Genomic DNA, 14,933 nt, shown 5'->3' with positions numbered 1-14,933 from the left:
GCTGTTGTTTTTCTCATTTGAAAATAATTCCAGTAAACTGCGACACTTTGTTAAATGATTAGCAAAGAATATGAGTTGTTAGGTGCTAAACAACCATGCCTGCAGTCCAGATCTGTTACCCAATTAAAACATTTGACATATTGTGAGATGAAAAGTAGAGAAAAGATTATCTAAACTGTTCATATATGAAATCATATGCTGAAGACTCAAAAATAGCAGAACATAATTCAAGTCTCTCTGTGTAAAGCTTGCAGGTGACAAGATGGCTCTAAGCTGACCACACATATGACTATGAATGTGCATGATCAGCTGTCTGTGTTTATGTTAAATGTTAGCAACACTTGCAGAGTTTTGTTAAGAGGTAAATTAATACTGTGATTAAACTCCTTTGATTTCTGGCTATTTCTTTGTCTAAACATGAGCATACTCAACATGGCACTATACTATAAGGTGATCAAATACTGAGGGCATCATATAAAGTGTGCAAACAATACACAAATGCTAATATTATAATGATAATGTAGTGGTGATTATCTGTACATTAATTCATTTTAACAAAGTCTCCCTGGATACTGACAAGATTGAATGAACTCACATTTGTCTTGCTCAACAGCACTGCACAAACATTACTAAAGCAGAGTCCTGCAGTCTGTGTCTGTTGAACAGATTGGAACAATGTGGATCATGACTCTCTCCAGTCTGCAGCATCTCTGCCCAAATGACTGAGCTCACCACTTATTGAAAGAGAGGATTCATCTGTGCTTTGCTGTAGAGGGATGATAAACCATTGATGTTGATAGGCCAGTCATCCAAGACCACAGTGGAAACTGATCAACTAATGCTCTTTTGAGTTTGGTAACTTAAGAGGAATTCCAGTGTCACTGGTCCTTAGCTAATCTGGAATCATGATTGGAAGCAATGTTGCAGAGTTTGGACTCACACGAGTGAAGGCTGAAGGATTTTTACAGTATTATTATAAGGAGTGCAGGGACTGGATGTGGAACGTGTGGCATGGCAAGAACATTGGAGCCGGTGACGAATCCAGACGGTCCCCTCTGCCAAGCCAAACAGCGGGTCATGGGGCCTGAACCCAAACAGGAGGTGTTCAAAGACCAAAAACTGAGAGACAGGTAGCAAAGATCAGTGTGGAAACTCACACTGGGACCAGGAAAATATAAATGCGACATTAAACGAGGCAACGGGAGTAAAATGAATTTCCATCTTCATTTCCTTTTTACTCTGGAAGCTCCAAAGTAGAGGTTCAGCATTAGTAGAGCCAGGACTTCAAGATTCATCATGGTGTAATCATAAGTTACTGGAAAACGACTGGGTTGATATAAGAATATATTTACTCACAGACACAAAAGATACAAATGCAAAACATCATCAGATCTAAAAGTAGTGATGTCTTAGTGTTGGGCAAGCAGTTAACCTGGCCCACTACATAATGTTCAAAATCATGGTATACTGGCCTTCTTCTTTATCCCTCTACCAACCCAGGTTTTTGAGGCATTTGATAACATAAAAAAAACTCATGGTTGATTCAGTTCAGTTTACTTCATGTCTTTACTTGACTCATTTATATCTGCCTGAAAATGCCAACTCTATTTAAAATAAGCTAAAATTGTGTTGTTTAGTTAACCTTTATCCATGCATCTTGTTTATTTAAGAAAGTCTGGATTCCATAAACTCTTTACTTTATTATTTTGGTTCTGTTCAGTACAGTAAAAATGGTACATCAAGGACTTATGTTATTGTTCTGCGTGGGTCACACCGATGGTGGTCCTCTATAGTAGTACAAGATGTCATTTTGGTGCCAGCCCTAAGTTAAGTGGATGAGTCATTGCCTTGAAGAAAATTAGCTTTTAATGACCAAGAAGTTAAAAAAAGGCTTTAATCACAGACTTTAAACCCATACTGTCGCAATCATTTAATGTTACTGTCTAGAATTCCTGCCAATCAGTGACCCAGTGAATAAAGAAAACTACCTTTTTGAAACACTTCACTTCACACTTCCTTGACTTGTGCCTGTCACTGCTCATCTTCATTTCCTATTAGTGGAAGGACATCAGAGAAGTTTCTGACTATTTCATCCTCTAGTCTTTCAACTAAACAAAATCTAACTTTAGCGTAGTCTGCCCTCTTTTCTTACAGGATAAACACTCAAAAGACTCATATCTGAAGTGTTTGCCATGCATGTACCTCATACAGTAAATATTGTAGCTGCAATTTTTCTTGCCATGACACCCAATCCATATGTCCACACTTATTTCCATCCGGCTATGCTGCTGGAGTTTGTGATTAAGTAGAGTGTTATGCCGATGGGACTAATGAGGGCCAGGTGATCTGCATCCTTTTGCATGCTAAAGGATTTACTAACTGGTGTATTTCTGCAGTAGCATAGCATTAATTTCTGTGTATGTGTGTTGAGTTGAACTGGGATTGGTTTGGAAGCCCCATTTCCAGCCCCTCTTTCCAAAATGTCTCACACGCACACACATACACAAGGGGCCTTGTGCTGTGTTTTTTAATGATGTTGTTTGATCTGCCACCCGGGGCCAGGCTACTGCTCCCTCATTCCCACGCATCACTGGGGTGAGGTGGGACAACGTGGCCTGAAGGGTCCTAAGAACCTCATTTATTATTGCAACGGCAAAAGAACGTACAAGTGTGTACATATCCGCCTGGACCTAGACGAGGATGTGGACCCACACACATACACACACACAGTCCACATCCCATATGGAGTTTAAACCCCAAACACCTCTTAACACCTCAATTGCTTTTACAGCCAGTAGCATTCTGAGGCTTGCCTGACCAAAAAATTCTGGGCAGGCAGAGAGAAGTGGTTGCTGCCGATATCATGAAACGAACTCCTGAAAAAGCCATTGACCTCAGTGTTTACAGAGGAGTACCGAGGGGGTCTGGCACTTTAAGCATGAGGTTTTGACAGTCTTATGCTTTTCAGCCTTGTTCTCTAATGTGAGTGCAGATGGATTCATGGTTAAGAAGTACAAGCACCATATGGCATCTAGGTTGTGATCTGTGCTGTTTTGTCAGTTTGCCTTTACACAGTTGCAATGTTTTATGATCTCACTGGCTGCTCCTGTCACTGGTGGCTCCCTCTGGAGCCTCCCAGCTTTGAAAAAGTGGTGACTTTAGCAGCAAAGCTCACTGGCTACCTTTAGCAAGTGAGCAATAGATTCTGGGAACTGTAAAATGGAGGAATGTAGTGAAGTCACCCTGCTGCTATTTCCCAGCCTATAAATGTGACAACATTTCTATGGAAAACATACCCTCTCAGTCCTTCTATCCTTTTTTTCTCCCTCTCGCCCATCAAATCCAGTTGTAATTGGCCACTTTGCCAAGTACATTTGGCCCCGAATTGTAAACTTGAAGCTCACTGAGTTATCTTAAAGCCTAACCAACCAGGTGACTGGCACGCGGATAAAAGTCCATTTTCCCCAGAGACATAACCCAAGATGATGAGCAGTGGGAATCCAACCAATGTGGGCTCTGTACTCACATAGCCCAACTTTTATCCCTTCAAAGAGTTATCAGAAGTGATCTGTACCTGCAGAGACATTGATTGTTTGAGTCTCATTTGTGAGGGAACATGTCTGGGCCATTAATGAAAATCAGATCTTATCTACCACTAATGAATTCAAGGTTTAGGCTCACATCAACTGTCAAGATGGTTTCTCAGTTGACTCCTGAAGAATATGTAATAGTCGTATGAGTTTTGAACAGCAGTTTGATCATTTGGATTTACTCTTACAAGTAAGAACACTTTCATATTTCTTATGGGAATTGTGCCATCCAAAATCCAGTAATGATCTAACTTTCAATTTCCTGTAAATCCTCTCAGCCTCTGATGCAACTATTCTTAGATGATTGAAACTTGCTACACAGCAGACTCCAAGTCCGATATTCAAAATTGGGGCTGTGTTTTAAGCATGATATGAACACAGAGCACTGAACATGATTAAGATCAAAGAATGAAGAGAGTTCAAAACCAAAAAAAAAAAGAAAAGAAATAGACAAACTGAAGATTTAAAGACAGAGCCAGGCAAGCAACTGTGTGAGGAGGACTTACTTGGAGCTGAGGCATCGTCGGAGGGAGTAGGAGGCTCCGCCGCCACACGAACGTGAGCATTCACTCCACGAGCCCCAGGCATCCCACAGCGTGTCCCTGTCCTCTTCTGATCGGGCCGTCCGAGAGCTCTACACACCAGAGAACAGTTATTTTGCCATTTTCAGCTCATGGTTTAAGACTTAAAGTTAGATTATCCCACCTAAAGATGTAAAATAAAGAGTTAAAAAGTGGAAGCAAATTTCATGGACACACCTCAGCCATACGAAATGACTTTTCCTCTTAATCTTTGGCTTAAACTGTTAGTTCAGAACACGAGGGGAAAAAAGAGCATGCACTATATTACATTAGCTGCTGAGAACGAAGAGTGCTTGTGACAGAATATAAGAGGCAGTAAGAGGAAGTAATCAGGAGCTCTTGACTTCTGGCCCTTTTGCATAATTTCAACATCAGAGTCATCCAAAACTGGTCCTTTTCTTAAATTTTGGGCCACTCTTGAGTACCTCTCTCTGTTAATCACATTGTGCTTTATTTGGCAGGGGTAGACAGGAATATTCCCACAGTGACCAAAATCAATATTATCAGAAGACAGTGTGCAGCTCCAATGTTGAGTGACAGCCAAAAACTGAAGATCCTCTCTACTCCATCTATCTTATTCTGCTCCAACTTGCCTCTCAAGGTCTTTATTTTTTTTTTCTTCAGAGAGGATTTAACTAAACTGAACATCCTTGCTCTTCCTCGGTTTTACCCGGCAGCCTTGCTCCTTTCTATTTAGAGCTTACAGAATGAAGTCAGCTGCATTTTCTGCATACCAGCCTCAGATTAAGTGAAAAGAAAAATGGTTTGCTTTGCTATCTAGAACAAAGACAGCTTAGCTCAATGAGACTGTGGCAAAGGAAAATCAGCCTCTATATGTGTTGAATGAATAAAAAGGCTGGAAAATCATTTTAAAAAGAAGGACTTGGAAGTAACAGTGGGACAAACCATCCACCTCCTGTGGCAGCAGGAATGTGGCTCAGTGTGACTGGAGGTGTGAACACATTCAATAAAATAATCTGCCATTCAGCTGAGGTTTTATGGTTCTCAAAGGGAGCAGATGAATAGAAAAGAAATAATTTTCCACAATGTAAACACTTCAGGTTTTCTAATGTTGGCGAAGCATGAAAAGATATTTGAAGATAGCTGAAATGCAGCCCTTATGCACTTTAGACAGTCTCCCACTGTGGGATCTTCACACCATGGTAGTTAGTGTTAGCATATCCAACTGAGTTTTTGACAGGGACTTAAATGTCCCAAATCCTGTAGATTAGAACAGAAATGCAAAGCATAACAAGCTCACTTTCTTTAAAAGGTCTGGCAAAGTGGGGTGGGGTGGCAGGGGGGGACAATGAGAACTTTATGTTTAACACCTGCTGTAAAGACGATTTGTACCCACTAAGCTGACAAATCAGGCTTCCAATCGAACTGCACAGCCTTGAGATGTTGGAGGAAAACATTGCTGAGTTATTTTGACCCCTTTAGCCCCTTTCTCCAACAGCATGGCACTGTGCTTCATCTACAAAGATGAATGGATCTTGCAGAGGAAAGCAGATACAAAGCAATAATAGTGCTCTGATTATTTTCTTTGGGTCGTGGTAGCAAAAACACTGGTGCTGTACGGAGCGGAGAGGGGTGGTGGGTTCACATTATTAAAAGTGCATGGGGACTGATATAAATGGCTGTCAGTGCTGATGACTCCTGAGGAACAGCAGAGGCAAACAGCAAGAGCTAAACAGAGTCAGCGGAGCATGCAGCCAAACATGTCAGCAACAGTGCTACCTTCTGCACAAGCCAACTATTTCAATGTTTGGATGATGATAAATAAACACAGGCTCTGTTCTGGGCAGCCGGTTTGAGCGCCACCTTAATTCTTCTTTGAAAAGCAATCAGTGAATTTTGTACTCAATTACAACTTGGAGCTGTGTGTTGCATAGTCAAGAGACTCAGGGGCAAAACGAGGCCGATGAAGACAGAGGAGGGGAAACAGATGAAGGATGGAGGGATAGAGATGAGGAGGCTGTTTGGCTGACTGTGCTCCTATTGTTCTCAATGAAAGCGCAGGAAGACAAGGCTCCGCTAGTTAGACGACCATCCCTCCGGGATTTGGATCCAGTAATCAAACGGATCAGATATCCACTTGGAGTCTTCCTAACCCTCCATAACCCCATGTCCCACCTCTGCTGCTCTGATCTCTCCAGTCTTTTATTTTCACTGGACTTCTTCATGTATCAGAATATAACCCAAAAACTCTTTACAACCGATTTTGTTCTCTGGCTCTTTTACTATATGAAGAATAGAGTAAGCACATGAGGGTGGAAAGGAGGAAGCAATCATGTGATAAAAGATCACCTCTTTCCTCACTATGCCTTATTGTTATGGACAGGCTCTATTAAAGACACTTGTCAGCAGCTGAAACCAAGTACATTTTCCTTAAAGATGGAAAACTCCTCAACAGGGAAAAGGAAACCAGATTGTGCTGCCTTCTCCTGCAGACTGTCAATATACACATGATGGAATTTTTTTAAGCCGGCAAGACATACGATATTTGCACATCTGCTGAATCCCTTGTCATGGGCTCTGTACTGTGCTGCACGGCACAACACTCACTTTGATGCCGCAAGGCAGTCAGTGTAATGTAACAGGGAGCCCTAACCTCAGACAAAACAACTCAAGACCTGCACATGCATGACAACTCTATTTTTGGTGACCTGGATCAAAAACAGTGGAGGCACCGGAGGGTTTTAATAGAAGTAACTGAGACATTTCACTGTAAATGCACAGCTAAGTCTACAGATGAAGAGATTCTAGGATTTTACTTTGTGGATTGTCCTGTGTTACAATATGTAGCTCAGAGAACATTATGAGTAAAGAAAAAAAATGAAAAATGTCATGAAGCAAAATGAGATCTGGGACAAAACTGAGAAATAATCAGGTAATCTTTACAGTACCAGAATAAGAAGAGCTGTCACCAGGAGCTTGCAAGACGAAGATTTCCGCTCCATGCTTTCTCAGAGTGTGTGAGCCAGTGTCTCCAGTGCTGCTTGTGTGAGTCCGATGATTGTTACCGTCCTCTGTGGGTCACTCTGTGAGTCCTGCCTTCCTGCCTGCTGTCTCCTCTCTGACTTTCTGCCGTTCTTCCTCTGGAGTAATGTGTGTGAGGGAGGGAGGAAGGGGAACTGGGTGTGTGTGTGTTTTAGTGTGTGTGATGCATGGAAGTTGGGGGTTGGGGGGGGGTGGTCTGAGAGCCCCATGGGTCCTCAGGCCTGGCACACTAGCCAATCAATAAATAAGCCTCAGTCAAGTGAGCTAATACAAACAAGGAGCTGGGCCAGCTACAACTTCACAGCTTCACACTTTTGTTTGTGTATGTGTGTGTGTGTCAGACAGTAGGGGTAATAGTAGATAGACAGCTATAAACCAATTATCTTCTTTCCATTTTTTAGCCAAATATCTCAGGTCACTGTCCTGTACTGTACTATGTCTTTAATGTGTTATCTCATTTAACTCATTTAACTCTACCACTCCACTGTTTCTCATTTCGTGGTTTTTCTAGATGGTTTTGCTGGCTTTTTCCATCTCTCTGAGAATTTTAGACATTTCCAAAGCAGCAGTACTGTAGTATCTTTACAAATACACAAGAAATGGAGACATACATTTGGCATCACATGACTCCATGACTGGGAGTCCCATGTAAATCAGATGACATGGTCTGGTCACTGAAGCTATCAGAATAGACTTTTCAGCTGTGTTGACTTTTTTCTATTCCTTTATGAGCTAAAGGTCTACTTCAATAGAGCCTTTCATAACATCTGGTGGTTTAAGCCAGAGTGAACATTTACACTGCGGAGGTGGGGAACAAGCCAGGTGTACCCTGGAGGGACAAATCCTCAGGTTATAGCAAAAGAAAAAAAAAGCACCCATTAAGATGGACGGCTCTTGGCAAAGAGGGAATATACTGTACAGTGAGTGGCTTTCCAGCTCTGTTTTGCAATAGCAAGACACAAAATCTAAATCTGAAACAGCATTCAAAATGGAGCAGTTAAACCTAGTGCCAACCCACTGGTGCTCCTTGATGTGACTCACAAGGTAGCAGGCTTTCGTTCAGGCATTCAACCCTGACGCTCCAAAGACAATAAAAACCCTGTGCCCTTTAACTCAAGACTCCCAATCAAACACCAAATCAAAAAACCACATAATTGCCATCAATTAAGGCTGTGAGGAATGTGCTGCACTGCAGAGCAAATAGTCAGTGACTGTAATCACAACATCGGAGTGGATGTCTCGACACTATGAGACACACACAGGCTAACACATCCAACTAACTGCTTACAGTATAGGGCTTCTACAGAGCTAGCTTCTCCCTAGCATGTTAGAGCTGGTTGAGGGGTGCACACATGCACACACACATTTTGCACTGTTTTTTTTTTTTTTTTTATTTTTGGTGGGAAAAGACATGGACGTGCACATTTTCACAGGCTGACCCAGAGGTCATACTGCCGTGCAGCCTTAATCCATTACTTCTGATATTTGCTTTCAGAGGAAATCCTTCTCATATTTGCAAATGTGCGACTACTGAAAATAAACTGTGGCATCAGTGATGTGCCCAGAGTTTAAAACCAAACACCCGAGGAGGAAATTAATGCGTTTGATTGACACTGGCTTGAAGCCAGTCCTCTACCACAACATTGTTGGAGGTGTCTCCTGACTTTTTAAACAATAATCTGTTATAATGATGAGGTGGGGAAAAACTATATAGTCTGTTGTGATTTTACACCAGGGCTAGCTTAGATATTAAATTGCATGACAAAATGCAAGCAGGGGGTTTCAGAAGTGACTCCACAGACAATTGCTCGTGTATTTTATAAAGCAATTTTGTTCATTAAACCACTCGCACTATGCAGTTTTGACTATTTTTCGCATCAGCTGTGAAATGCCATAAAATAATTACCCACATCTGGGAGCAAGGTGACAGGCTGAGTAAGAAGCAGTTGGATCATAATCAAGCTGACAGTTTAGCTGGTTTTTGAAAAATAACTCTTTAATTGAAGTTGAACTGTAAAGACTGATAATATTTTTGCTCACATGTAGCTGGTGTTTAGCTCATCTGGTTTCCCAATTCCCCTCTGAGCCCCACTCATGTAATGACCCATGTGCCATCCTATCTGCTATATCTGACAGGAGCTTGGGTTATTGATCAGTAGTTAGATGGAACTGTCCCCTCTCCAGGATCAGGACTCAGGTCTGGGGTGGAAGAAACTATGATCCATAAGCAGCTGGTTAATTTGTGCTGTAAAGCTAGTTTCTTTAGCCAGTAGGTGTGTATTATTTAAGGGCCTGGGGCAGCCAAGCCCTTCATATTGAGACTCTGGCTTAGATGTCTGCCACTGTGACTGGGTCTTGCTCTGGGAGATTGCAGTGGTTGCTCTTACTCATGGAGCAGTGGGGAACATTCTGTTCCTGGCTTCTGCTTCTGTGGTGTATCTTATCAGGCCGAGTCTCTGGAGTCTCCAGTACCACAGGTATGGACATCATGATGTATTTTGCAGAAAGTTCTTTCTTGATTGCACCTTACTGCTATTCTGACAACTGACTAACTTCTCTCCCCATGTCATCGTGATCTTAGCTTCTAGCCTTCTCCTCCATGGGGGATACTGCCCCTTATTCCTCCTTGTATTGTTCATTTTATAGACAAGCATCTCTAGGATCACCATTGCTGTGGTGTACATCAGTTCATCTGAGGGCTGGAGTTGCATACCCATATTATATATATATATATATATATATATATATATATATATATAAGAATAAAAGTTTTGCAAAGTCAAGGAAAAAGCAAACCAGTCCATAATCTTGAAACTCCCCAGTGCATGAAAGACTAGTGTAGAAAACAAACCAATAAAGATATAACACACATAAAAACCATTTAACTCAGCTGCAACCAGTGAGTTAATAAACCATACTCTGAGCATAACGTGACTTAGATATGCTTGCAGTTTGACACAATGATGGGAACCTAACCCATAAATGTCCCTCCAAGTTTGTATAACATGACTGTTTCTATCAGCACTCACGGTTGGGTAAAATGACGCTTGAGAAGCAGCAGAAGTTTAACTGATCTTTTCCTGTACTCCTCTGTGGCTGAATAAAGGTTCAAATTAAAAGATTGCCATATTACGAGGTGATGCCCTGAGTTAACAGTCCCAGAGTTCTCACAAAGACAGACAAATGAAGTTAAAGTTACCAGCAACTGACATTAAGTTGCACTCAAGAGCCCGAGCCCTTGGCTCCCACGAAGAAACTTACATGATTCAAGGGGGATAAATGGTAACCTCCCACCAGCCCCCAAGCGAGGTACATTGCATGTGCTCAAAGCATGATTTACACCAAAGTCATTGTTTAAAAAGTATGCTGGGCCACAGTATAAAATGTTTTACCAGGACAAGGATTTTACGACTTGCAGCTGAAAGCCAACTGCATCTCACCAAAAGGAAAAAGGAAAAAAAAGTAAATTCAGTAGATTCAAGTAAAGATGAAATTCCCTGATACTCAGCTAAGACTAAATGAAGCTAAATAGGAAGAATGATCAGCATTACACTTAAATACTCCAAAACATTTTCTTTATTGTGTTGTATTTGATTATTAGCATTACTTGATTGGCATAAGCCAGTGATTCCTTTTTATTACTCCTTTATCTTGAAGAGGTCTACGGGGTTGTTGGGTTTTGCAAGTGTTGAGAATATTTACTTTTAGTAACTGGTAGTAATGTGAAGATGACAGATTTGCATATGTATAAGCACACCTTTGAACTCATATTATGGTTTTGTTGAAAGGAAGAACAATTCTGCAAGTAGGGCCATGAGATAAATAATCTGTTCAAACGAAAGACGATACCAATGTGACCTTAAATACAGAAATCTGTAGTTGTGGTTGAACGTCCCACAGCTCTGCAGAAAAAGACATTTGTTCTACCTGGATCCTGGTCCCAGAACATTTCACTGCATGAATAAAAACAAAATGATTTGTTTCTCAAGCACATAATAAGGCCTGTCAGCTTGCATCGTCCTGGAACAACCTGTGAGGTTCAGCTGGATGGTTTACAATGGTTTCAACATCAGCTTAAAAAAACTGGCCAAAGAATATACAAACTGCATTAGCACAAGTATATAGTAAGTTCAATTATTCTTAAAGCAGATATAAACAGATACAACTCACGAAGCGCAGCTGTGGCTGATGGGAACATTATTTTCTGCAAATCATAAATCAATGCAATGGACAAATTGAAATTCTTGCCTGATGATGTTACTAAAAAAGCCATTTTACCATAAAACTTAACAAATTGTCTCAGGAGGGGTGTAAACACGTGAAACAAATTTCATGGAAATTTAAATACTTTCACTAAAATAGAGATAATTATTTATGATGCTGAGGAAGAAGTAATGGAAACACAAAAATAAATTGTCCTTTTCCTCTGACGATTTATGACAATAAATCAGTTTTTGGGACATTTCAGTTTGGAACAAACTGACCCACTCTTCCACATGGCGAAAAATATATTCATAATGAGGAAGTTAAAAATAAGGAAAGAAGTCAAAGTATCGCTTTAAAAATGGTAACCACTCCTACGCTCATGGCATATTTGTTCATAATTTGCTGAACTCTTTATAGTGACATACTAAATAAGCCAGCAATCACGATGTGATCCCATCTGAGCATGTCTCCCACATGCAGCCCACAGTGTGGAGCAGGATCCAGAACATAAGAATCAGCAGTGACATTTACTGCTTCCTGACACTGTGCTCATATGTTCTCAGCACCAAGCTTTTCCCATTAGCGCATGTTTTAGCAGCTTTCGGGTGAATGCACAAGCAAACTCTATCAGGGTTTCACTACCACAGCTATTCCCCCTGCCCCTGACCCCAATCCCACATGCTCCACATCCTCTCTTTCACCCATCACGGCAACTGTGACGTTTTAAAGAGGGTATGAAAGGAGGGGATGGGCATAAATTAGCCACGTAAAGCCGCTGGAGTCAGTTAAACTAGCCCGCCAAGGTGGGCCAGAAGGAAACAGGGAGCGTGGGACTTGCATCCAGATCTGGGCAGCCACAAAGCAACGTGGCTTATTTATGGACCAGCTAGCATCAAGTTGATCCCTTGTGCTTCAAAATACAGGTCATATTGCCATATCATCTGGAAAGTATGATTTTCCCAAAAAGTTTGCATATGTTTTCTTGTAATTGTTCATTTCTGGAAGTCAGCAAAACCAGATGAGTTTAAAGTGGATATAATTATTATTTTTTATGTCGACAGTTGAGTCAAAAATTGAGTGAAAATCAGTCTGAATTTGCAGTTTGTGTCAGGTTTTTGGCATTTTAGCATTCTCCACTTTTTTGTTCTTGTTTTACATCCTGCTGCTTTAATGTTTTCACTTAGTTTTTAAACTCTGAATGACCATCAAGCAGCTGTTCACAAAAAAGCTTGAAAGCAGACTAGCTGCCTCACAACATCAGATATCGGAAGGAAACAAGTGATTAATATGAAGTATGAATAGTTCAAACATGCTTTCATTTTACACGAACTCAACCAAAATTATGTAGGAAGATTATTAGAAGCCTTTCTATTGAGCTCCTGCAAAAAACAAAACAAAAAATCATGTGAGATTGATGATGGCAATCAAATAATTATTTTTTGAGATTGCCAGGTTACTACACCTCATTGGCAAGAAAGTCATAAACATGTTAATAATGTATTTGAAGTAGACATAATTGTAGTAGACATATTTAGGGTTATAATATAGATTATAAAATATGTTTGAAGGACAGATTATTTTCTAACAAAGTCCAGAAAGAGATTAATATCTGGATTTGAACCAGTTGAAAAGAGCACATTAAGCCTTTCCAGTTAAACTTCACCTGACTTGATTTATTACCCCTGTCTACCAGCTCATTAAATGTATTTATTTTCATATTTACATTGCAATAAAAGTAAAAGCTTTGAATGTTTAACAATCAAACTTGATGTTAAAAAGATAAAAAAAAATATTTGAAATTTGGTTTAAAAGAATACATAAACATACTCAGCTCATGTTTTTTAATGGTGCTACTGGTTCGTACTGAAAACCGGTTTTTACTTTTGTTATGATATGGATTTGTCTTATAAAGCAAACACCAGTTTGAATAGCCAAAACAACATTTAGAATATGGAATAGTGGGAAACGTTTTAAGGGGGAACCTTTTTTACTACTGCACCACTAAACATGAACGCAGCAGAGCACCTGTGTTGCTCAGATGCTAAACAGTGAAAATAAATGGAGAAACTATAAAAAAAAGGTGAAGCTGTCACAGATGCTGAAGTTGAACCTGATGACACAAAAGAACTTTTGCCTAAAAAAAGAGACGCATCTGTTGCCCGGTGATACTTTGGCTTTAAAAGTTCAGACACGGACCAAACAACTATTTACCAGGCTCTGCCTCTGGACTCTTGGGGCTCGGGGCCCTTCATTCTGGCCGCCCTGGATGGCCGGTGCCTGGCTGGGTTGACGGCTGCCGATCTTGGCTCTCCGGGGCCGGTGCCCCATGACCGCAGGGGGCTCTGGCTGGGGCCTTCCTCTGCCGCCCTCAGGGTGGGTCCAGGGTAGTCTTTGTGGTCCGGTGGCTTGGGTTTTTTGCTCCAGGATTGCAGCTGATTGCCCGGGTCTCTGGGCTGCCCAAGTCTGCCTCTGGCCTCCATGGAGGTGTGGTCATATTTGCACAATCACACTCACCTCTGATCAGTCATGACTCCTCATACTCTGCATGCTGACACAGTCACTGAGTTGTCCAGTGGGTTAATACACAAGCTATTTTTGTTTAGGTTTCTCTTTTTTCTTTATCTGTTTTTTAACGTGTGTCTTTGGTATTTTGGTTGTTGTTGTGATACATCTTGTTATTATTTTTGTAGGAACTCCTGATGACTGTCAGCTTGGTTTACCTGTAAAAGCTGTAGAAAATTCTCTGTTGTGTTTCTGTACAGGTGTAGCAGTTGGTTGTCTAGTGTTAGGTTGGATTGAAGGGTTGTTGCCTTTAACTTCTGTGTCTTTGTCTCCTCTTCCTTTTTTCCACTTTCCTTTTTACTTCTCTCCATTACTGTTTTTTTATTTTCTGTCCCCCCTGTCACGTCCAGCAAGATTACATAAATTGCATAATACTAAATAAATAAGATAAAACAATATATTTAAACAAATAAAGAAAAAAAAATGAGATTATCAAGAGGAGCCTTATACCCATAAAGCTTCTCTTGGCAAAGCAAATTTGTTTTGCACAACACAGCAGCCAGACCATCATTCTGTTTGCTACAAAGCAGGCCAGGACTAGTTAAAAAAAAAAAAAGAGAGAGAGAGAGCGAGAGAGAGAGAGAGAGAGAGAGAGAGAGAAATGTGGGCAAGGCAAGTTTATTTGTATAGCACCAGTCAACGACAGTGTGATTCAAAGTGCTTTACAGGGACATCAAAACATCAAATTAAGAAGCATAATTTAAAATAAAAAAGAAAGAAAAAAGAAACAAAATACAGTTTTAAAAACATGATCAAGTTTAAAAATTCTTAAAAGAAACTGCATATTTGGATTTAAATAAACTGAGTGTTTCAGCTGATCTGAGGCTTTCTGGGAGTTTGTTCCAGGCATGTGGGGCATAGAAGCTGAATACAGCTTCTCCATGTCTGGTTTTGACTCTGGGAACTGATAAGAAACCGGATCCAGATGACCTAAGAGGTCTGGTAGGTTTATACTGGGTCAAGAGGTCACTGATGCATTTTGGTCTTAAAC

General features: G+C 40.7%; 1 protein-coding gene across 4 annotated transcripts in view; it reads right to left on the bottom strand.

The window, feature by feature from the left end:
* adamtsl3 (ADAMTS-like 3) overlaps nucleotides 1-14,933 on the bottom strand; it is a 116,987-nt gene that overhangs the window by 32,463 nt on the left and 69,591 nt on the right. For all 4 annotated transcript variants that reach the window (XM_041985085.1, XM_041985087.1, XM_041985086.1 and 1 more), the window contains exon 3: nucleotides 4,097-4,224. In XM_041985085.1, the coding sequence (XP_041841019.1) occupies nucleotides 4,097-4,224 (128 nt within the window). The remainder of the gene's footprint in view (nucleotides 1-4,096; nucleotides 4,225-14,933) is intronic.

The sequence above is a fragment of the Melanotaenia boesemani genome, chromosome 5 (assembly GCF_017639745.1).
Source record: "Melanotaenia boesemani isolate fMelBoe1 chromosome 5, fMelBoe1.pri, whole genome shotgun sequence".
NCBI classification, from domain to species: Eukaryota; Metazoa; Chordata; class Actinopteri; order Atheriniformes; family Melanotaeniidae; genus Melanotaenia; species Melanotaenia boesemani.
Note: the sequence above shows the minus strand (reverse complement) of the source record. Positions and strands in the feature narration are given on the sequence as shown.